This window comes from Elgaria multicarinata, chromosome 1 (assembly GCF_023053635.1).
Source record: "Elgaria multicarinata webbii isolate HBS135686 ecotype San Diego chromosome 1, rElgMul1.1.pri, whole genome shotgun sequence".
NCBI classification, from domain to species: Eukaryota; Metazoa; Chordata; class Lepidosauria; order Squamata; family Anguidae; genus Elgaria; species Elgaria multicarinata.
Genome location: NC_086171.1, coordinates 157490925 through 157512382, shown reverse-complemented (window position 1 = coordinate 157512382; position 21458 = coordinate 157490925). Strand labels below are relative to the sequence as shown.

Below are 21458 nucleotides of genomic sequence, written 5' to 3'. Positions count from 1 at the left end.
GGAAGAAGGAGAGTTGCAAGTGAATAGGGTGACCATATGAAAAGGAGGACAGGGCTCTTGTATCTTTAACAGTTGTATTGAAAAGGAAATTTCAGCAGGTGTCATTTGTATATATGGAGAACCTGGTGAAATTCCCTCTTTCTCACACCAGTTAAAGCTGCAGGTGCCCTGCCTTCTTTTAAATCTGGTCACTCTAGTAGCTCTTGCACCTTTAACTGTTGTGATGAAGAGGGAATTTCCCCAGGTTCTCCATATATACAAATGACACCTGCTGAAATTCTCTTTTCTATGCAACTGTTAAAGATACAGGAGCCCTGTCCTCCTTTTCATATGGTCACCCTACAAGTGAAGACATTGTCATGTAGACCAGGGATGAGTGGAAAGTAGGTCTCCAGATGTTTTGGACCAGCCCCCAGCATTTCTGACTGTTGGCCATGCTAGCATAGACTTCTAGGAGTTGAAGTACAAAACACCTGGAGATATACCTTCTGCCCACCCCTATATAGATCCCCTGTAAAATTTCATAAATGAGTCAGGGCCATAGCACCATAAAAGCCTCATTTAGAAGGGTTTGAGACCATCTACCTGGTCTGTTCCCTCCATCTCTGTTCCCTTTGTAGCTGCCAGCTTCTTTTTTTACCTCATTCCCCCACCCCCCGACCATTCTTTCTCATCTCTTCTCCTTCAAAGTTCTCAGCAACGGAGGCATATTTTCCTCCAACTTACACATCTCGTTCCCATTAATATGCTTTGAGTTTAGTGCAATTAAGCTCTGATTTATGCTAGTATGTGTAGCAGAAGAGGAGTGGGTAGGTGTATTTTTTTTTAAAAAAAAAAGCCCCCACAGTAACTAGGCTGGATAAGTTTATTGGCTTGCATCACAATAGCAGTCAGCTGCTATAAGGGAGTACTTTTGAGATAAAAGAGTTGAGAAAACATAACCAAATAGGACTGAGTCATTAACATGAACAGATCTGCTGGCTCACTGCCGCTTTCTGTTGAGAGCTGAAAAGCAAGCCATAGCTGCTTAGATCTGAAGCACTGTCAGCCTTATGTGCTGCATAAGGGCAGCATCCAAAGGGAGGTGTGTGTGGAAAGCTTAGTATAGGAAAGGAAAGTATAGGAAAGGAAAGGAACCTCTCGTGCAAGCACTGAGTTATTACTGACTCTTGGAGGGACGGCAGCTTTCGCTGACGTTTTCATGGCAGGCCTTATAGCGGGGTGGTTTGCTGTTGCCTTCCCTGACCGTTATTACCTTTCCCCCAGCTAGCTGGGTACTCATTTTACCGACCTCGGGAGGATGGAAGGCTGAGTCGACCCGAGCCGGCTGCCTGAAACCAGCTTCCGCTGGGATCAAACTCAGGCCGTGGGGAGAGTTTCAGCTGCAGAAACTGCTGCTTTACCGCTCTGCGCCACACGAGGCATTCAAATCCCCATCCACCCACAAAAAAACTTCATTCAGCGATGGACATTCAGGGAGAAAGTAAAATAGAATAAATTGAGATTGGAAAACGTATTTCATATACATGTTAGAGCAGCGGAGGGTGCCCAACACATCTGGATGGCACCAGGTTGGGGAGGGCTGGTTAGAGTGACCTTGTGAGGTTATCTAAGCAAGAGTCTGGAATAGAAAGTCAATTTATTATAGTTCAATTGATTCTATCCAGTAGCTTGTGCTCAGGTGACCTAGTTTTAAATATTAGGGCATCAAAAGACAGTGCAACAATATTTAGTTTTGGAAGGTCTCCATCTTTATTCCATTTGAACTCATACCACCCTGTTAACGTCCTTGGCCATTTGGTCAAGCAAGGCAGAAAAAGCATCTTCCTTGGAAAAGACAGAGTGTCGAAATATGTGGATGGGGGATCTCTTGAGGACAGGCCCTTCAAAGTCCTGTTTCAGTGCCTGCTAATCCCTACAGATCTCCTTGCAGGCCCATAGAGTTGTCAGGAACCAGATGTACGGTCTTCAGAGATGGCATCCACTTGGGCAAGTCCCAAGAGGACAGGGCCGGTAGATGTCTCTAGGCCAGCCACCCCCAACCTGCTGCTCTCTAGACGTTTTCGGTTACAACTCCTGGCATTTCTGATCATTGGCCATTCTGTCTGGGGCTGATGAGAGTTGTGGTCCAAAACATCTGGAGGGCACCAGGTTGGGAGAGGCTGCTTTAGACACATCTGGTGGAGCACTCCAATGCTCGTCTGGGACGCAGGAAGCTGCCATTGAGTTAGCCATCAAGAAAACTGACAAGATGGTAGTGAGGTGGACAGAGACATAGATACAATGATATTATAGTTTGGTTGTTGCAAATCAGAGGGGTACTGAAAAGGGTATTTGGAGCAGACTGTTTAACCAATGACATACTTCTATTGCTAGCTTGTAAGAGACACCCCAGACACCCCATTTCAAAAGGCTTTGAATATGGAATTGTATGAATTTATAGATTATTCATATTTAAAATGTGGATGAGCAAACTGAATATGAGTCATCTGCAAACAAGCATATGGTGAATATGCTTGTTTGCATAATTTGATGTACAATATAAATGCACAAATGCATACCGGTGAGTATAGTGGGCATCTGATGCAAGTAAATATCACTTAAGAGTCTGTGGATGGTCCAGTATTCAAGCCATGATGGGCCTCCTGTGCTTCTAATAGTTGTGCAGAACTGAGATTCTTAACAAGTGCGGCTTCTCCCACTATTGGCTTTAAAAGGGGTTGGATCAATTCCTGGAGGCAAAGGCTATCAATGGCTACTAGCCCTGATGGTTGTGTGCTATCCCCAGTATTCGAGGCAATAAGCCTGTGTGCACCAGTTGCTGGGGAACATGGGTGGGAGGGTGCTGTTGCACCATGTCCTGCCTTGTTGGTCCCTGGCCGATGGCTGGTTGGCCCCTGTGTGAACAGAGTGCTGGACCAGATGGACCCTTGGTCTGATCCAGCATCAGGGTACTTCTTATGTTCTTATCTCATGCCCGACTATGGAGAACATCAAGCCCCTACTGGCTCTAGTAGTCCTAAACCAAAGGTTGACAGTGTATGTCTGAGTGTGCATACCCGGCTGTGGAAGTGTGGTGATTCATCATAAGGCTATGCAATTCATTTCATGGGCATGTTTTCCAGGATTAACACATCCCCGCACATCTGTGCAAATGTGTGCTTCTATGCAGTGTGTAACTACACATGGAGAACACTGAGCCTCTGAAGCATCACGATGTCAAAGAATGAAATCTGCTGCCCTTCTCGTGGCTCCTTTCTGTTTATAAAACGCCTCCATACTGCTCCTTGGCAACAAACAAACCCATTTTTAACCACATAAGGTGATTTCAACCAGCATCTGTGTGTGTTGCTGGGGAAGCTGCCTATATAGCCAAGCAGCATTCATAGCAAAAAATAAAACAAGGGTGCATGCTTACGCAGGAGAAAAGTCCTACAACTCCCAGCATGCCCCAGGCAGCCACGCTGGTTGGGGTATACTGGGAGTTGTAGGAGAGGTTTGGTTTGGTTTTTTGCCTAAGCATGGATGGGATTGCGCCTTAAAATAATCTTCCTTGCAATTGTCTACCTCTTGGCAGTTTTCCTTGTAGTTGTTTCAGGGATCATGTGCTCCTGTGTCTGTGCTTCCCCTTGCCTGTGTCCGTGCAGAGATTCATTGGGCGCATTCAGAAGACACCTTAAACCATGGCTTTAACCATGGTGGTTAAGCCAGAAAGCCAGGCTGTGTTCAGAAGACACCTTAGACCATGGCTTTAACCACGGCAAATAAGGCTTTTTGCTTTATTCACTGTGGTTAAAAAGCCATGGTTTAAGGTGACTTGACTTCTGAATGGGGCCATTTTCTCTTTCTTGATACAGAGAGCAATGAGTATATAAATAAATACAATCTGGTCCACAAATGCCAAGACCATATCTGCTTTTTGGTGCTGGCATGTTCAGGAGGAGGCATGTTAGATGTACGTCGATGGCATCCATATCAAAACCAGGCCATACCATGGGAATGGTATAACAGCAAGCACAGGTGCTTCCAAATGCGGCTTTGATCTCGCCATCATCGCCTTATTTATTTATTTATTTATTTATTACATTTTTATACCGCCCAATAGCCGAAGCTCTCTGGGCGGTTCACAAAAATTAAAACAACCAACAGGTTAAAAGCACAAATACAAATTACAGTATAAAAAGCACAACCAGGATAAAACCATGCAGCAAAATTGATACAAGATTAAAATACAGAGTTAAAACAGTAAAATTTAAGTTAAAATTAAGTGTTAAAATACTGAGAGAATAAAAAGGTCTTCAGCTGGCGACGAAAGCGGTACAGTGTAGGTGCCAGGCGGACCTCTCTGGGGAGCTCATTCCATAACTGGGGTGCCACAGTGGAGAAAGCCCTCCTCCTAGTAGCCACCTGCCTCACTTCCTTTGGCAGGGGCTCACGGAGAAGGGCCCCTGTAGATGATCTTAAGGTCCGGGCAGGTACATATGGGAGGAGGTGTTCCTTCAAATAACCTGGCCCCAAACCGTTTAGGGCTTTAAATGTCAATACCAGCACTTTGAATCGGGCCCGGACGTGGACTGGCAGCCAATGAAGTTGTAAAAGGACTGGCGTAATGTGATCTCACCAGCCAGTCCCTGTTAGTAAATGGGCTGCTCTGTTTTGTACCAGCTGAAGCTTCCGGACCGTTTTCAAAGGCAGCCCCACGTATAACGCATTGCAGTAATCCAAATGAGAGGTTATCAGAGCGTGGATAACTGTAGCTAGGCTATCTCTGTCCAGATAAGGGCGTAGTTGGTGTATCAACCTAAGCTGATAAAAGGTGCTCTTTGCCACTGAGTTCACCTGTGCCTCAAGTGACAGTTCTGGATCCAAGAGCACCCCCAAACTACGGACCCGATCCTTTAGGGAGAGTGCAACCCCGTCCAGGACAGGGCAAACATCCTGTCGGACAGATGAACCACCCGCTAACAGTACCTCCATCTTGTCTGGATTGAGTCTCAGTTTATTAGCCCTCATTCAGTCCATTACCGTGCCCAGGCACTGGTTCAGAACAGCCACTGCCTCACCTGGGTTTGATGAAAAGGAAAGGTAGAGCTGGGTATCATCCGCATATTGATGACACCTCAGTCCACATCTCCGGATAACCTCCTCCAGCGGCTTCATGTATATGTTAAACAGCATAGGGGATAAGATAGAGCCCTGTGGAACCCCATGGCTTAGGAGGCATGGCACAGAGCAATAATCCCCCAGCACCACCTTCTGGAATCGGCCATCCAAGTAGGTGCGGAACCACTGCAACGCAGTACCTCCAACTCCCAGCTCAGACAACCTATCCAGAAGGATACCATGGTTGATGGTATCGAAGGACGCTGAGAGGTCCAGGAGAACCAACATCGCCTTGCCACATCCATGGAATTTGATGGGGTCCGGGCATCGTCGTCTTCCCTGCATCGCCCTCCTGCATTTTCCCACCACTTCTTCCATCTCCCCCCTTCCTTGCTGCAGAACATCCATTAAGGCTCAAAAGACAGGCTATCTGCACAATGCCTTCTAATTGATAGAGCTCAGTGCTCTCCATTGGGGAGCCCCCGTAGTCTAAGAGCTTGTACAGACGTCAGCAGCTGATGTGGAGTCCGTTTAAGCTAGGCATTTTGCAATGAGCTCCAGAATAAAAAACACAGCTGTCTTTTTTTCAAAAGACCTGCTCCGTTTGCTTCCCACACTAACAGTTTAGCTTACAAAAGCCAAACCAACAGCATGGGGAGCTGTTGTTTGGAGGCACAAAATGGTGCTGCTCTCTAGGTTATTCCTTCCCATCTGTGCTGTGTAGAACTGAAAGGCCAAAAAGGTAGGACCCCCATCATGCTAGATCGCCCCTTTCCATACCCTATTTCTTTGCTGGTCCCCTTGTCAACCCTCCTCTCCACCTTGCTGTCACCTCCCAGCATTCCCCAGCCAGTCTTAAACTTATAGGCACCATCTCTGGACAAGGACCTGGCAATCCTGAATAGGACTTGCTTACTAGCACACACAAAATGTTTATTGCTCAATCCACAGATCATTGCAACACATACAAACTTGAAATTGTACTATACTATTATACAATACCACATATGGTTAAAAGTACAGAGCTATCAAGTACGTAACATCCATTACTGAAATGATGGTAAAATGGGTGAACAGCAGAAACCTTTAATGACTTTTCAATCACAATTCATTTATATCTCTGAATCTTTATAGCACCTCACACCAAGAGTATCCAAAAACTTTGCTCTACACCTATTAGCTTTTGCTGCCAATAGTGCAAGCCTCTGAATCACATATGGGTCAGATGAATGTAATAACTAACTCAGTTTTTCCTTAACACCCCTGTATTTCACCTTCTTTAAAACAGGCTCCAAATAACTTTTTCTTATGTCTATGTATAAGGGACGGTCAAATGCGTAATGCGCTATGTCCTCTGGAACTGGCTCTCCACAAACACACAACCTGTCTTCTACTGGTATGCCTTGGAACCTCCCCCATTTCATCACAGTATCCATTTGTTTAAATCTTAAACATGTAAGAGCTTTCCGGTGTTCCATTTTCATGGGTACTGATAGGTATTTCTCAAATTCGTGCAGATATTTTGTGCTAGCTAACCATTTTGCTGTTCTTAAGGATGTGAGCGCCGTTATATCGGTTTGCACTCCTACATTCAACACTCTTTGTTTGAAAATGTTTCTGCTAGCTGGCAGTGTTGGATTGAGTGCCTGGTAAGAAAATCCAAAGTTTGGAAGGAGTTTAAGTAAGCAATAGGATGTTTAGGATGATAAGATGAGGATGGTTAGCCTGCTGTTATAAGAAATGGTTAATTATCCTCAGTCTTATAATGATCTCGAATTTCTAAAAAGCCTGATCTGAAGGGTCTCTCAGCTTCTGTTTTCTGGTTGCACACATCCCTTTAATGTCAACTGAAAATTGTTCTCGGATGTAGTATGGTTTCCTGTTTAAAATTTGAGGAAGGAGTAAGATAAAATGCAAGGACTTCCATCAGTTTGTAATCCCTGTGCTTTGGTAGCTGTGAATGAAATCGGCACTGTTCCAGTGAATAATTTTCTGTTTACATCCAGCAGATTTATCAGGCATTTGTTCCATAAGGGTGCAGTTTGAACCTGTGCAATTTGTCTAATTAAGTGTATTCATTTACCTATTAAGCCTCCCATTCTAAATGTTTAGTGAGTCATGCAATAAATATACTTAAATGTGTGCCTTAATTCAGCAGAGAGAAATAAAATAAGCTTCACCTAATCAGAGTAAGGATAAGGCTCTCATTGTCACTGTGGTATTTGAAAAGAATATAATATTCTGTGCTGGGCTCAGCTGCATAGCACCCCGGTGTGGAATAATGCCAATTTTGCAAGTTGGAAGCCACATGGCAGCTATTTCAGGAACAATCCTATGCATGTCTATACAGAAATAAGCCCCATTTAGGTCAACGTCAACTTCATTGATTCTTTTTGCTGTGCCGTGACATCATCATTTTGTACATTTTCAATAAATTTTTAAATTTATTTTTTTCCAATGAATCAACAAATGTCTACACCCTTGTTGAAAGTTGCTACATGCTCCTTTTATTATTAGCTTCTTTGTTTTCCATCTTTAGATCATCGTAAGTAAAGTAAGGAACATGAAAAAAAAACCCCACCTACCTACAGTATTATTATTCTAAGGTGATCATATGGAAAGGAGGTCAGGGCTCCTGTTTATTTTAACCATTGTATTGAAAAGGGAATTTCAGCAGGTGTCATTTGTATGCATGAAGCACCTGGTAAAATCCCCTCTTCATCACAACAGTTAAAGCTGCAGGAGCCCTGCCCTCTTTTGTATTTGGTCAAGAGGGCAGGGCTCCTGCAGCTTTAACTGTTGTGATGAAGAGGGAATTTTACCAGGTGCTGCATGCATACAAATGACACCTGCTGAAATTCCCTTTTCAATACAACTGTTAAAGATACAGGAGCCCTCTCCCCCTTTTCATATGGTCACCCTAATTATTCTGATTTGGACCTGGACACCCAAGGTGTATTTGTACAATGCATCCAATCCCTGTAGTTCACTTACTTCATCCCATGCTGGTCTCTTGTGGGACCGGGGTAGGCTGTTCAGCCTTCATGTTAGATGTCCAGTTGAGGAAAGGTATTGGGGTTGCTGTTGTTGTTGCTGCTGTTGTTGTTAATTAGGAATGATGCTTGCACTCTCGTTGGATGCAGCAGCACTGGACTGCTGTTGAAATCAACGTTGTGGGTAGCTCTATGGGTTGATGCATTTGGTGGCTGTGTAGCAGCAACTTGTCACCAGTTTGTTCATTACTCAAAAAAAAGCATGGATGGAAGGCAGCACAATGGAGGGAGGGCCCAGTAGTCCTTTGATTCAGGAAAGGTTGTAACATGAATTAAAACAAGAGTCAGAACGTCTTGAAGCTCCTTATTCTGTTGCCTGGTTTTTCAGTATAGTTGCCTGAACAAATGAGAATGCAGCTCTTTTGAAAAGACTACCAAGAATTTGGTTTATCTGTTGTGCATGTTCCGAAACCTAGACCTGTGTATTTGCCCAATATGAGAGAAGTCTTCAGAACATTAATAGAACACTGAAGTGTGCTGCCAAGCAAGTACCTGAAACCGTTGTTCCCCAACCTGGCATCCTCTAGATGTGTTGGACTATAGTAGAGTAGTTTCTCAGCCTAACAGGCTTGCAGTTCTCTAACAGCATCCATCCAAAGATTTTAAAGTCTTAGTTTAGTGTAACTTTACAGTGAGGTAGGTAAAGAGATGCACATCCCTTCTCATGTTAACCCTCTTTCTCATTTGCATGCTCAAATGCCTACTTTGCCTGTGGCTTGAAAATGAGATTTTGAGGAGCTGGCTTCCGATTTAAAGGCTTGTTCACTTTACACTTTTGTGGTGTAACAGTTTCATCATTTAATTTTATATAATGCCATCTATACATGTGGCAAGTTGTAGCATCACATGAGCAAAAAGGTAAGGCTCCTGCCCCCAGGAACTGACATTCTAAGTTTCATCATATAGGAAGGGGCAACAAAGGAAGTTGCTGAGAGGATAGGGTGACCATATGAAAAGGAAGACAGGGCTCCTGTATCTAAGAGTTGCATAGAAAAGAGAATTTAAGCAGGTGCCCTTTCTGTGCAGGCAGCACCTGGTGAAACTCCCTCTTCATTGCAGCAGTTAAAGCTGCAAGAACCCTGCCTAGAGTGAGCAGATACAAAAGAGGGCAGAGCTCCTGCATTTTTAACTGTTGTGATGAAGAAGGAATTTCACCAGGTGCTGAAACAACACCTGCTGAAATTCCTTTTCTAGACAACTATTAAAAATACAGGAGCCCTGTCCTCCTTTTCATATGGTCACCCTAGTCAAACATGGTTCTCCACCTTTATACTGTGGCCTACCAGGTTCTTAACAAATTCCTGTTTCTGCGGTCCCAGGCAGGCAGGAAATAAACCAGGTGGGCCACCATACATGGCTGGCATGTAGTGATGTTTTGATGCCTGGAAGTTGTGTGGGCCTGGACCACAGTTATTCCTTCATAGGTTTTCAGTCATGTGTAGAGAACTGCTTCTTGTTACTGTTTGCAGGCAGGCTTCCAATAGGTAAGTAGCAATTCCATTAATATAGCAGTCAAGGGTAAAATATAGTCTCTGTGTGTGTGTGTGTGTGCGCGCACGTGCGTGCGTGTGCATACATGCCCTTAGGACATGCATTTTGCTCAGCCACAACCAGCTTATTCATTACTGATGAGACAGCTGTGGCCTTTGTAAGGCAGGAAGTCAAAGCGAATTACCTCAAAGAGCCTATCACCATTCCATTGTATGCTTCATAGATAATTTCCCCATATTTATGTAGCAGGTTTGAAGGGAAACAGGACAAGAAATCGGGAATGACACTGATGTGCTGAATGTTTTGAAAATTATTACGGAGAGGACTTTGCTCAATAGAGAAGGGTGGGAGCACTGTGGTGAATTTGGGACCAATAATTGGGCTATACATAGCCACAATGTGTTTACAATGTGGCGTTAGACAGCTGAAGGCTGAACCTGATTTGTGCTTAAGCCAAGGATATGCTTGTTGCTATTTGACATGGTAAATCCTCAGTGGATCAAGTATTCCTAATCAGCAAGGATAATATTGTTTGAGGCAGTGCTTATTAGAACTGACACGCAGGTCTGCTCTGCAATTTTTAGACTTGGCATTATGCAACTTAGTATAGAAAGCATGACTAATAGTCCTGCTGCTGTGAGGATAAAAACCAGAATTAGGGACTGAGATTTCAGGAAGCTTAGTCTAAGCCTCCATAGTGTGGAGAAATCAGTGGTCCTCATAGCCCACTTTCTTTCCAAGCATGTAAAATGTGGGTTATATTTGTAATATCTGTACATTGGCAGTGGAAATTGCTCTCCGGAAAGAGCTTTTCCAAAGGCACCTACTGAGAGGAAATTTCAAATTCAGGAGAAACTTTCAGAGAAGAAAACAGAGAGGGTCAGAGGCTTAGAGTGAAAGCTCCCTTTTTCATAATTGTCTTCAGCAGGACTATATGGTTGCTCTACAACAGAGCCGCTGGCGGGGAGGAGGGGTGCACAAAGAAAGAGCAGCTCCAGGTACCTTATCTCCTACTTGATTGATCCATTTAAAGCTAAAAGCTTATTTCCCCAAAAACTACCATATTCTTTGTTTGCTTTGATAACACTACATCGGGCGATCTTCAGAGAATTGGACAGCTCACAAGAATCCACTGTGTGTTAGACCCTTTTATGTGACTGTTTTTACTGGGATCCCACCACGGCTTGCTAGTGACCCTGTTCAGTTGACATGCTAAGCCATGGTGTTTACACATTTAGCGTGTCATGTGAACCATTCCTAACCATGGTGGCTAAATATCATTAACCATTTGCTGCAAAAGGGTTAGCAGCCGAACCACGGCTTGGCGTGTCTTCTGAACAGGCCCTATGTGTGTGTTTTTCTGGCAGAGTTCCGGTGTCTTTAACAACTTTAACCTGAAAGGTTGATTTTCTGGCATGAGAAAACGAATTATCTGAATCCACATAGAACTGAGGCTGAGCATAGCATCCCGGGTACTGTCCAGGTTAGCCATGGCAAAAAGTGGCATGTACAGGTAGGGTTCTCTTTGCCACTCTCACCAGACTACAAGAGCTGTAAATCTAGCTCCATGTTCATTTAATTGTAGGGTAGCCAGATGCAAAAATGGACAGGGCGCCTGCACCTTTGACAGTTGTACAGAAAAGTGGAATTTTCATCTTCTGCACAACAGTTAAAGGGGCAGGAGCCCTGTCCTCTTTTGCATCCATCTGTCCTACTTAGCTTTATTTAGTCGACCTGGAAAGGTAGCAAAAGGGGTATTTTTTTAGTGCACAGTGGTGAACCTACTAGTTCAAAACTTTGTGCAAGCCTCTGAACCTGCAGGACATTTTTCTCCCTGTGAATTTAGCTGGATTAGATCCAGTCCCTTGGGAACAGCCACCCGTACCCATGCAGCTACTGATTTCCTGACCCATTGCTGGGAACAGGATGCAGCTGCCTGCAACCAATCAACTATGAATGTGTCAGATGCCTGAGGTCTGAATCCAGAGCAGTCCCAGAGGAGCTGACCTGGGAAAAGAGTGTGAGCCCATTAAATAAGCAAGGCATTAGAGCTGGGGTGGTTAATATAGGTAAGGTAGTACGGGGAAAGTGCCTGTCCCTTGCTTCAGAGTTATTTCAGATAAATTCAAAGCAAGGTTAAGGGAGTGCAAACAAATCTGTGCATACATATATATATATATGCGTTCAAGAAAAAAATCTGGTCACACAGAATGCTAATGACCATCTCCTATCTGCCCCACCATTACTGTAACTATTATTCTGTTCAAGCTACATTAGATGACTTAATTGCAGCTGTACCTGCATTTATAGAATAATGCTGGAATCTGCCTATATGTACTTAGAGTGGGGTTGTTGTTTGTTTTGAATTTGCAAACCCCAGTATATTTTATTCCAATGAAAACTAGAGCCAACAAATATGGACCTTGGCTCATTGCATCATTTACCACTATGTTTCCATTTCATGGAAATGTAAGCTAACTATGCACTCCAGAGTGCAGGTGATCCTTTTTGTCTCTGTTGTGGCAGAAGAGTAAGGAGACCTCACTTCTGGAGCACAGAAGGACCAATTGTGAGAAAGCCAGGAGTCCTTGATCTTTGCCTGGACTATTCAGATCCAGGTTCTTCTTAATAGGGGAACGACACTGCATCTGTAACTGCTGTACCTGTATACACCTACTGTTCTGTTGCAGCTGTCCTCAGGCAGAACATAATGAGGATATATAAGAATTGGCTTACTGCTTTTGGGTGTATCTAGTACAGAATTTTGCTTCCAACAATATAGGTGGATATATAGATTGGGAAGGTCACAGGTAGGGCATGATGTAATTGCCATAGTGTGCTGTGTTTTCCCTGCATTCAATAAACAGAGGTGCATTGCTTCTAAAACTAGGCTTTGTTTGCCTTGTTATGTGACTAAGGTCCATTGACAGACCAATTTCCTGTGAATTAGTCTGATCCAGCCTTCCCCAACCTGGTGCTGCTGGAAAACATGGTATGAGGGCTATATATTGAGGGTTGCATTGAGATCTTTGGTGAAGAGAATCAAATGCACAAGCAAAATATTTTGTATATTTAATATGGAATAAGGCCATTATGTTTACTGTTGTGTTGTGATCCTTGGGCCCAAAAAGTAATGCCCAAGAATTATTATTTTGGTATATTAGTACTATTGTTCCACACCTGAGAATGTCTTGTTTTCTCAGAGGAGCCCAGGAAAGTGCAGAAAATGGAAAGCCCGAAGTGTTAGCTGGCCAAGGAGTTTAAATGTCATAGCAATAATTGAGCTGCCCAGAAATCATCCGTACTTGCGGTTTTCCTGTCTTGCCAGCAAGACTCCTTTGTGCTTACGGTTAAAATCAAAACATCAGTAAGATCTTTCTCATTGTAATGAAGTAAAAGAGCAGTTGGATCAAATACAAGCTTAGCCTAAGGGGAAGGCTTTCCCTAGCACATGTTTAACTCCTCGTGCATTTATAGAACAGCAGAACTGTAAACCTGGAGCGTCATCTCAAAAACTTAATCTAGCCCAATCACTTTGAGCAAGAATTACTGCATCCAAAATAGGCCTAAGAGATTAGACCATGTAATAAAAGGAACAGTCAAATATATATGAACTTCATGAGCTGCGGTTAATTTCTTGCCTTTGTATGAGAATTTAGAAGAACTGGGGTTGGGAGAGGGGTAGAAAGGGGAGATGGAAACTGGTATAGAGTGCAGTTCTACTTTAGGTTTGGACTAGATGGCCTCTTAAGGGTCCAGTCCTACAGATACCTACTTGAGAGCAGTGGAGGCTGGTGCCTCCAATTTGGGTTGTGAATCCATTCTGGGTTTCAGACATAACCAGCCAGAACTCTAAAGGAGTATCCAAAATGCTGCACCCAAGCTCCCCAAAATGGATTCAGCACCCTGGACAGCTCCTTTAAGTTGTGGCTGAAACCCAGAATGGATTTATAGCCCCACCGAAATCAGAGCCACCAGTCTCCACTGCTTGGGACTGCCCCATTGAACTCAGTGGAATTTACTTCCACGTAAACATGCATAAATTCAGGGTGCAAATTGCTTTACATCATATAATCTCCACTCCCCCTTCCTTTTTGGAAGTGCTTTAGCTCAGTGGTAGAGCACATGCTTTGCGTACCAAAAACTCTGAGGTTCTTTCCCTGGAAAAGGCTCCTGTCTGTGTATGATCCTGAGCCAGATGGACGAGCAGTCTGATTCAGTATAAAGGATCTAGGATCATTGTTCTAAGAGTGCAATCCTATGCATATTTAGACAGAAAAAAGCCATACAATTCCCAGCATGCTGGCTGGGGCATTCTGGGAGTTGTAGGACTTTTCCCCCCACTCTAAGCAAGCATAAAATTGAGCCCCAAGAGACGTTAGAATCCATTTCATAGCATTACTTTTATCTCTCATCCTCATTCCAGACTGCTTCAATTTCACTGCCACTGGATGTCTTTCAAAAATTGGGGATATAATGAAAAGGGTTGAGGGCTGCTTCACATTTTTCCTAGACAGATGTGATGGTGAGTGGGGGAGAGAAAGGGAACAACTGTTTGCATTGCTGCCCGCACCCTGTTTTATTTATTTATTTATTTATTTATTTATTACATTTTTATACCGCCCAATAGCCGAAGCTCTCTGGGCGGTTCACAAAAATTAAAACCACAGTAAAACACCCAACAGTTTAAAACACAATTACGAAATACAGTATAAAAAGCGCAACCAGGATAAAACCACACAGCAAAGTTGATATAGGATTAAAATACAGAGTTAAAACAGTAAAATTTAAATTTAAGTTAAAATTAAGTGTTAAAATACTGAGTGAATAAAAAGGTCTTCAGCTGGCGACGAAAGCAGTACAGTGTAGGCGCCAAGCGGACCTCTCTGGGGAGCTCGTTCCACAACCGGGGTGCCACAGCGGAGAAAGCCCTCCTCCTAGTAGCCACCTGCCTCACTTCCTTTGGCAGGGGCTCACGGAGAAGGCCCCCTGTAGATGATCTTAAGGTCCGGGTAGGTACATATGGGAGGAGGCGTTCCTTCAGATAACCTGGCCCCAAACCGTTTAGGGCTTTAAATGTCAATACCAGCACTTTGAATTGGGCCCGGACCTGGACTGGCAGCCAATGAAGTTGTAAAAGGACTGGCGTAATGTGATCTCGCCGGCCAGTCCCTGTTAATAACCTTGCTGCCCTGTTTTGCACCAGTTGAAGTTTCCGGACCGTTTTCAAAGGCAGCCCCACGTATAACGCATTGCAGTAATCCAAACGAGAGGTTATCAGAGCATGGATAACTGTAGCTAAGCTATCTCTGTCCAGATAAGGGCGCAGCTGGTATATCAGCCTAAGCTGATAAAAGGTGCTCTTTGCCACTGAGTTCACCTGTGCCTCAAGTGACAGTTCTGGATCGAAGAGCACCCCCAAACTACGGACCCGATCCTTTAGGGGGAGTGCAACCCCGTCCAGGACAGGGCAAACATCACCTCGCCGGACAGAAGAACCACCCGCTAACAGTACCTCCGTCTTGTCTGGATTGAGTTTCAGTTTATTAGCCCTCATCCAGTCCATTACCGTGCCCAGGCACTGGTTCAGAACAGCCACTGCCTCACCTGGGTTTGATGAAAAGGAAAGGTAGAGCTGGGTATCATCTGGTTTTACACCAGAATTGCACAAGTGCCTATTTTGCCACATGTGCAGGTGCTTGGAAGTAGCAACTTGCAGTGATTTCCAAACGTCTGGTACACGTCTACAGTTTTCTCATACATGACAACTTACACTTTCTCTCCTATACCAGCCCAAGGGCCGAATTCAATTTGGAAGAAGCACTCCCGGGGGTGGGCTGGGGTGGGGGGCGAGGCTCATTCCAGTGGTGAGAGGGGCTGAAGGCAAAAAGGACAAAACCAAAATACCAGCATATTTTAATTTACCGCTCTGCCTGCCGGTCATTAAGCCTTAGGAAAGACATGTCAACCTTTTAGAAGGGGGGAGGGAGAACTGTGCAAAAGTTGGGAAACCACCAAACGGAGCCATCAGAGAGACCCAAGAGGGCTGGATTGGGATTCCAGGGGGGACAGAGACGTGAGTGTCAATGCCCTGATCTTTCATGCTTGTAGACAAAACGTTGTGTGTGAAGCAGCCCTGGTGTTTGGAAGTCCTCTTATGTCATAAGAACAAAGAAGAGCCATGCACAAAGGTAAAACAGTTTGCCTGCAAGCTCATTTTGTGATACGAACGTTCACTGCATCCACAACCTCCTCCCATCCCCTTCTCTGGCTTTGTAGCATCATCCAGGTGACAGTTCAATGTACATTTTCTTGCGGGTAAATCCCACTGAATTCAGTGAAACTTACTTTTAAGTAAACTTGTACAAGATCCGGCAGTGTATCTTAAGATCATAAGAAGAGGCAGGCTGGATCAGACCAAGGGTCCATTTAGTCCAGCGGTCTGTTCACACGGTGGCTCACCAGCTGTCGATCAGGAACTCACAAGCAGGACACGGTTGCAACGGCACCCTCCCGTCCATGTTCCCCAGCAACTTACCGCCTCTGATACTGGAGGTAGCACAGAGCCATCAGGACTAGTAGCCATTGATAGCCTTCTCCTCCAGGAATGTGTCCAACCCTCTTTTAAAGCCATCCACATTGGTGGCCATCACTACATCTTGTGGTAATGAATTCCGTACTTTAACTATGCACCTTGTGAAGAAATACTTCCTTTTATCTGTCCTGATTCTCCCAACAATCAGCTTCATGGGATGACCCTGAGTTCTAATATTATGAGAGAGGGAGAAAAATGTCTCCCTGTCCAGATTTTCCACGCCATGCATAATTTTGTGCACCTCTATCATGTCTCCCCTCACCCTCTTTTTTTCCAAGCTAAACAGCCCCAGCTGTTGTAACCTTCTATCATAGGGGAGATGGTCCAGCCCCTTGATCATTTTAGCACTTTTTCCAGCTCTGCAATATTATTTTGTAGGTATGGTGACTAGAACTGTACACAGTATTCCAAGTGTCGTAGTACCGTAGATTTGTATAAAGACATTATACTCTTGGCACTTTTATTCTCAATTCCTTTTCTAATGTCAAATGGCGAGCCTTCACGTCAGTGCTGTTGTTACTGAGAACTGCAAATTCCAGTCGCTGGTGGATGTACTGGTGTTCTAAAAGGGCCTTACTGTCCCTCTGTTTGGGAAGGATGCCCCCTTCATTAAAAGAGTGAGCTCTTATAAGCAATATTTGACTTACATGGTAGGATGTCCCTTTCCTGGGAGAGGCTCCAGTCAGCTTACAGCAAGTTCACACATACCTGTCCATCCCTTGATGAATGCACATTAGCTGGTGCCCTTGTATGTGTGAAACAGCCAACACAGGTCAAACACCATGGACAGAGCTTTCATATCAAACAGAGTGGTCATTAAATGAGGCGGTTCACAAAGATAGCTGCAAGTCAGAGTAACTAGCCATCAAGGAATGTGACGTTGACAAGTATGTGTGAATCTGTCCTGAGCTACTTCTGACAACCTTGGACATATTAAGAACTGTAGAGGATACTATGCAATGAAAGTTTGAAGTGCAAGGTATCATTAGCTTTGTTCGTTGGCATTCAGTCTCCTTCACACTGGTATTGCCAATTTTTCCCCCCTGACTGAGGCTCCATGCCTTCCAACTGCACTATGATAGGCAGCGGTTCAACAAATGAATTTTTTTTCCCCCAGCAAGGCATTGTGGTAATAGACGAGCAGCACTTGCTGGATATGTCATTCCACTGTTAAAGGCACATACTTCCATCAGAGAAAGGTGATAACCACACTGAAAGCAATATCTTCTCATAATAGGCCATGCTGTGATAGCAGCAGCAGGAGAGGGAGGGACAGAGGATAGCCAGTAGTGGATTCATTTTGACTTCCAAGCAAAGGCTGGCCTGGCAATGGAGGTGGTGGAGAAATAAAACCCAGGAATGGGCATTTCATTATCAACTTAAATATCTACACCTGACTTGCAAATGGAGAAGATTTCCAAATAATCAAGTTCTCTGTAGGAGGAATACATCTTATTACTGTCTGGTCCACAGTCACCCAGAAAGGAGATGGTAAGAAATGTACAGTCCAAGTGTTTTTAGGGACCAAGTCTGGGCTTGTTTAAGAAAAAAAAGATGGGATTAAAACGGAAATGGTCTATTGACAAAATTCAACCATGTATCGTTTGGATTTACCAAGTGAACTATTCCAGTTTGGCTTATTTAGAGAACTGTTATGTACCAAAATTGTTTTAAAATCCAAACCCCAAAAATAAATGATGGGAATGATGAAAAATTTGAAATCTCTGCCAAAATGCTATCGTGAGACAATATGACCACTCTGTTCTGTTGATGTCCCTTTGCTTCATATATCCAGTTCTGTTAACTGTCCAGTTCGTGGACTAACATGAGTGGTAGTTTTCATTTTCTACAGCTGCTTCCATTATGATAATTTTATTTATTTATTTTGCATTCTGATCTCTACTGAAACAACTGTCTAAGAACTAGATGGACAGTGATTATTGATTACTATGAGTATTGTATCTCGTAAGTGTCTTTCCACTTGACATTTTATGCTATGTCTGGGGTTGCTGCAGTTAGAAAAGCTCTTTAGCCTCATTTTCGTTTCATGCAATTGATATATTTTAATATAATTTTATGATTCTGCTCCTACATGACCTTTCTGTATGGTTAATAAGGAGAAAAGACTTGAAAGATTGTATAATTGTATATTCAGATGGGAAAGCTGAGATATTCTGCTGCTGAATTCTCACTTGGAATACTCACCTAGGATGTTGTTCCAGGCTGTTCATCCTAGATATTATTAGTCCTATTTGTCTCAAGGGGAAATAACCCAGCCAGAGCTGTAGATCCTTCATGAAGGCAGTGCTGTGGCCACCGACAAATCCAGTAGGGAAATTTCATCTGGTTTCAGTGATATTCTGCTAGAGTGACTTTTTCATGCCCTACATGCACTCAATCTAGATACTGTCTCTTCCTGGAGATACTATTCAGCAGGGCTGTTGCAAGATATTTTGCTGCCTGAAGCAAAAGACAAGATGGCGCCCTTCCTCATTTCACGTGTAGAGAGCCAGTGTGGAGTAGTGGCTAAGGTGTCGGACTGGGAGTCGGGAGATCTGGGTTCTAGTCCCCACTCAGCCATGGAAACCCACTGGGTGACTTTGGGCCAGTCACAGACTCTCAGCCCAACCCCACCTCACAGGGCTGTTGTTGTGAGGATAATATGGAGAAGAGAAAGGTTATGTATGCCACCTTCGGTTCCTGGAGGAAAAAAGGCAGGATATAAATGCAATAATAATAAAATAAATAAATACAAGCTGATTGGCACATGTATCTTATTTCAACACTGGTGATGGGATAGCATCCTCCACCACAGCTAAGGCAAGAGGGTAGTTTAGGGGGCCCAGGACAGGATGTGCAGCATAAACAGCTCTATCCTTAGCAGAGGGGAACAGCTGGAGTGTTCATGAGGAATAGCCAGGAGGATGCTACTGCTATCCCCTAGCATCTGCTACCTGAAGCAGTCACCTCACTCTGCCTAATAGTAGGGCTGGCCCTGCCGTCCAGTTTGGTATCTTCAAGATGGCTAACACTGGAGATGAACCATTTCTGGTGTATGTATAGATATTTCTGTAAAAACAGAGTACAAGATTCTCAGCAAGCTTTAAACCCCCTCTTAATATATTCAAGATGAAGGGTGCAATATTGTGCATGTTTAGACAGGAAAAAGGTACTATAACTCCCAGCATTCCTAAGCCAGCATGACTGGCTGGGAAAGACTGGGAGTTGTAGGACTGTTTTTTGTCTAAACGTGCATAGGATTGTGCCTTAAAATGAAAATGGCAGGGTGTAAGACTATTTGTTATTGTTACTTTTTTTATTACCTCCGAATGGCTACTTTAATTTAAAAATAATGCTTAAATAAATGGTCACTCAGTGCAGAGCTCATGAGTTGGCCAGGAATAGACGTGCTCCTGAGAAACGCTCACATGTGGTCTGAGATATGGAATGGGGAGTGGCCTTGATATGATGCTGCACAGATGCTATTGTATGAAAAAGGGGGTTAAGTTGATCTGATGGTTCTGCTCCATGACAGTAGTGTGGGAGGGATGTCTTTTAAGGGCCAGGCGCTTACAGGTAAGGTGACAGTGCTCTAACCCTCTCTGTAGTTGGTCAGGTGTGGTGTTGACAGTTTCCTCTGAGCCTTTGTCTTCTCCCTCTGACTCAGCCAAGCTACCCTATGTGCTGTCTGGGCAGTTTCTCCAGCCTTTAGAAGGCCGAATGAATCATCATCGCTCTTCCCTTTGAAGCACCTCTGCATTCTCCAGCGCATCACTCTCATTTTCTCCCTTATTATATGTAGATCTTTTTAAGCCAATCATGTCTAGGAATCAGTGGAGGCCAAAAGTATCACACAGTGTTTTCAGTGCCAGGTCTCGTCTTAAATCCAAAGAGCTGAAAAATGCTCTCCTGTCTAAGTAGCCCTGCAGCAAGCTTTGGTCATGGGACAGTGAGACACAAACTTAAAAGAAGGCATTGGTTGGAAAACATTTTCCCTTGTTTGGAGTCTTTTACTGGGAAAGAATCTGAAAATCCTTGTTTTTACAGGACTGTTGAATCCTCAATGACTCACTAGAAGCTGGGATTGGCTCAAGCAATTTTCCTGTTAGAAATGTAAATGGGAAGAATGTAAGCTGGAATGACCTGCCTTCTTGCTGTAATCCTGCTTGCTATGTATTCAGTATATACAAAACATGTCCAAGGCATCCCAGGTTACTCCAGTCTACCAGTGTCATCATGGACTCTCATTCTTTACAAACACCCGAACTGTTTTATCAACAGCCTCCGCCTTGTGTTGACTGATTTACTGGCCGGCATTGCTGCTGTTCCACTATAGTAACTTAAATGGTTCCCGGACCTTCCTACGGACGGACGTTGCTAATCTTAGATACCTTCCTGCAGGCACCTGCAGTTGCTTCAGTATGTAAGTGCCAAGCATTGTCTGCAGATTTTATTTTTTTAGAGACTCAACTGTGTGTGCTCCAAGCTTCTTCCATAGGAAATTCCCATTCTAAAAATGATATTCATGGAATTGTTTGGGAATATTAACCCACGAGATGTTGAAAGGAGAAATCTTTTACTTCCTGACAAAGTCGCTTGTGGATGTGTTCAATGGAGAAGAAGCAGAATCATTAGACTGGGGAGGTGATTATGTGTTTTTTCCCCGGTGCTGTTACTACATCCCAAACAGTATTTAGTACTATTATCTTCTGCGCTGTACACATGCCTCTTCCTGTCAAATTGTACTAGAGTCTTAATAAAAAGATCTGAGAACTGAGATCCATCTTTGGGGTATTTCTGCTCTGACCTTTTCTTTTATTCTTGGTTACTGGGAAGGTTATAACAACCAAATAGCTGGAATGACGTTCCCCTGGATTTCCATGACAGTGATATAGACCTTAATTGTGTAGCCAAGTCTCTTGAGTTTATGGCAGTTTTCTACATCCTGCAACCACGTCTCTTGTGTTTAGGTGTCAGACAACCTTGTCTGTGCAGTCCTCTTGCTGCGGAGGTCCAGGCACACTCACCAGGTCATTTTCACATAATTCCTATGATAGCTGACTGGCAGCCTGGCCAAATTGAAAGTGTTGTACAAGAACATCATCCAGTCCTGGCTGTTTCTGAAATAACTAGCAGCAGTGGAATCGTCTATGCAGCCAAGCCTCTCCAAGTATGAGTGAACCAGGCCTCCCTTGGGAGGTGTGAGTAGCTCCTGG

The 21458-nt window shown here is 43.8% G+C and overlaps 1 protein-coding gene across 2 annotated transcripts in view; it reads left to right on the top strand.

The window, feature by feature from the left end:
* Positions 1-21010, top strand: part of KCNC4 (potassium voltage-gated channel subfamily C member 4) — a 35792-nt gene extending 14782 nt beyond the window's left edge. The window contains exon 4 of one of the 2 annotated variants that reach the window (XM_063140411.1): positions 20290-21010. In XM_063140411.1, the coding sequence (XP_062996481.1) occupies positions 20290-20309 (20 nt within the window). In that variant the 3' untranslated portion in view covers positions 20310-21010. The other variant, XM_063140403.1, reaches the window with a different exon arrangement.
* The last annotated feature ends 448 nt before the right edge of the window (positions 21011-21458 follow it).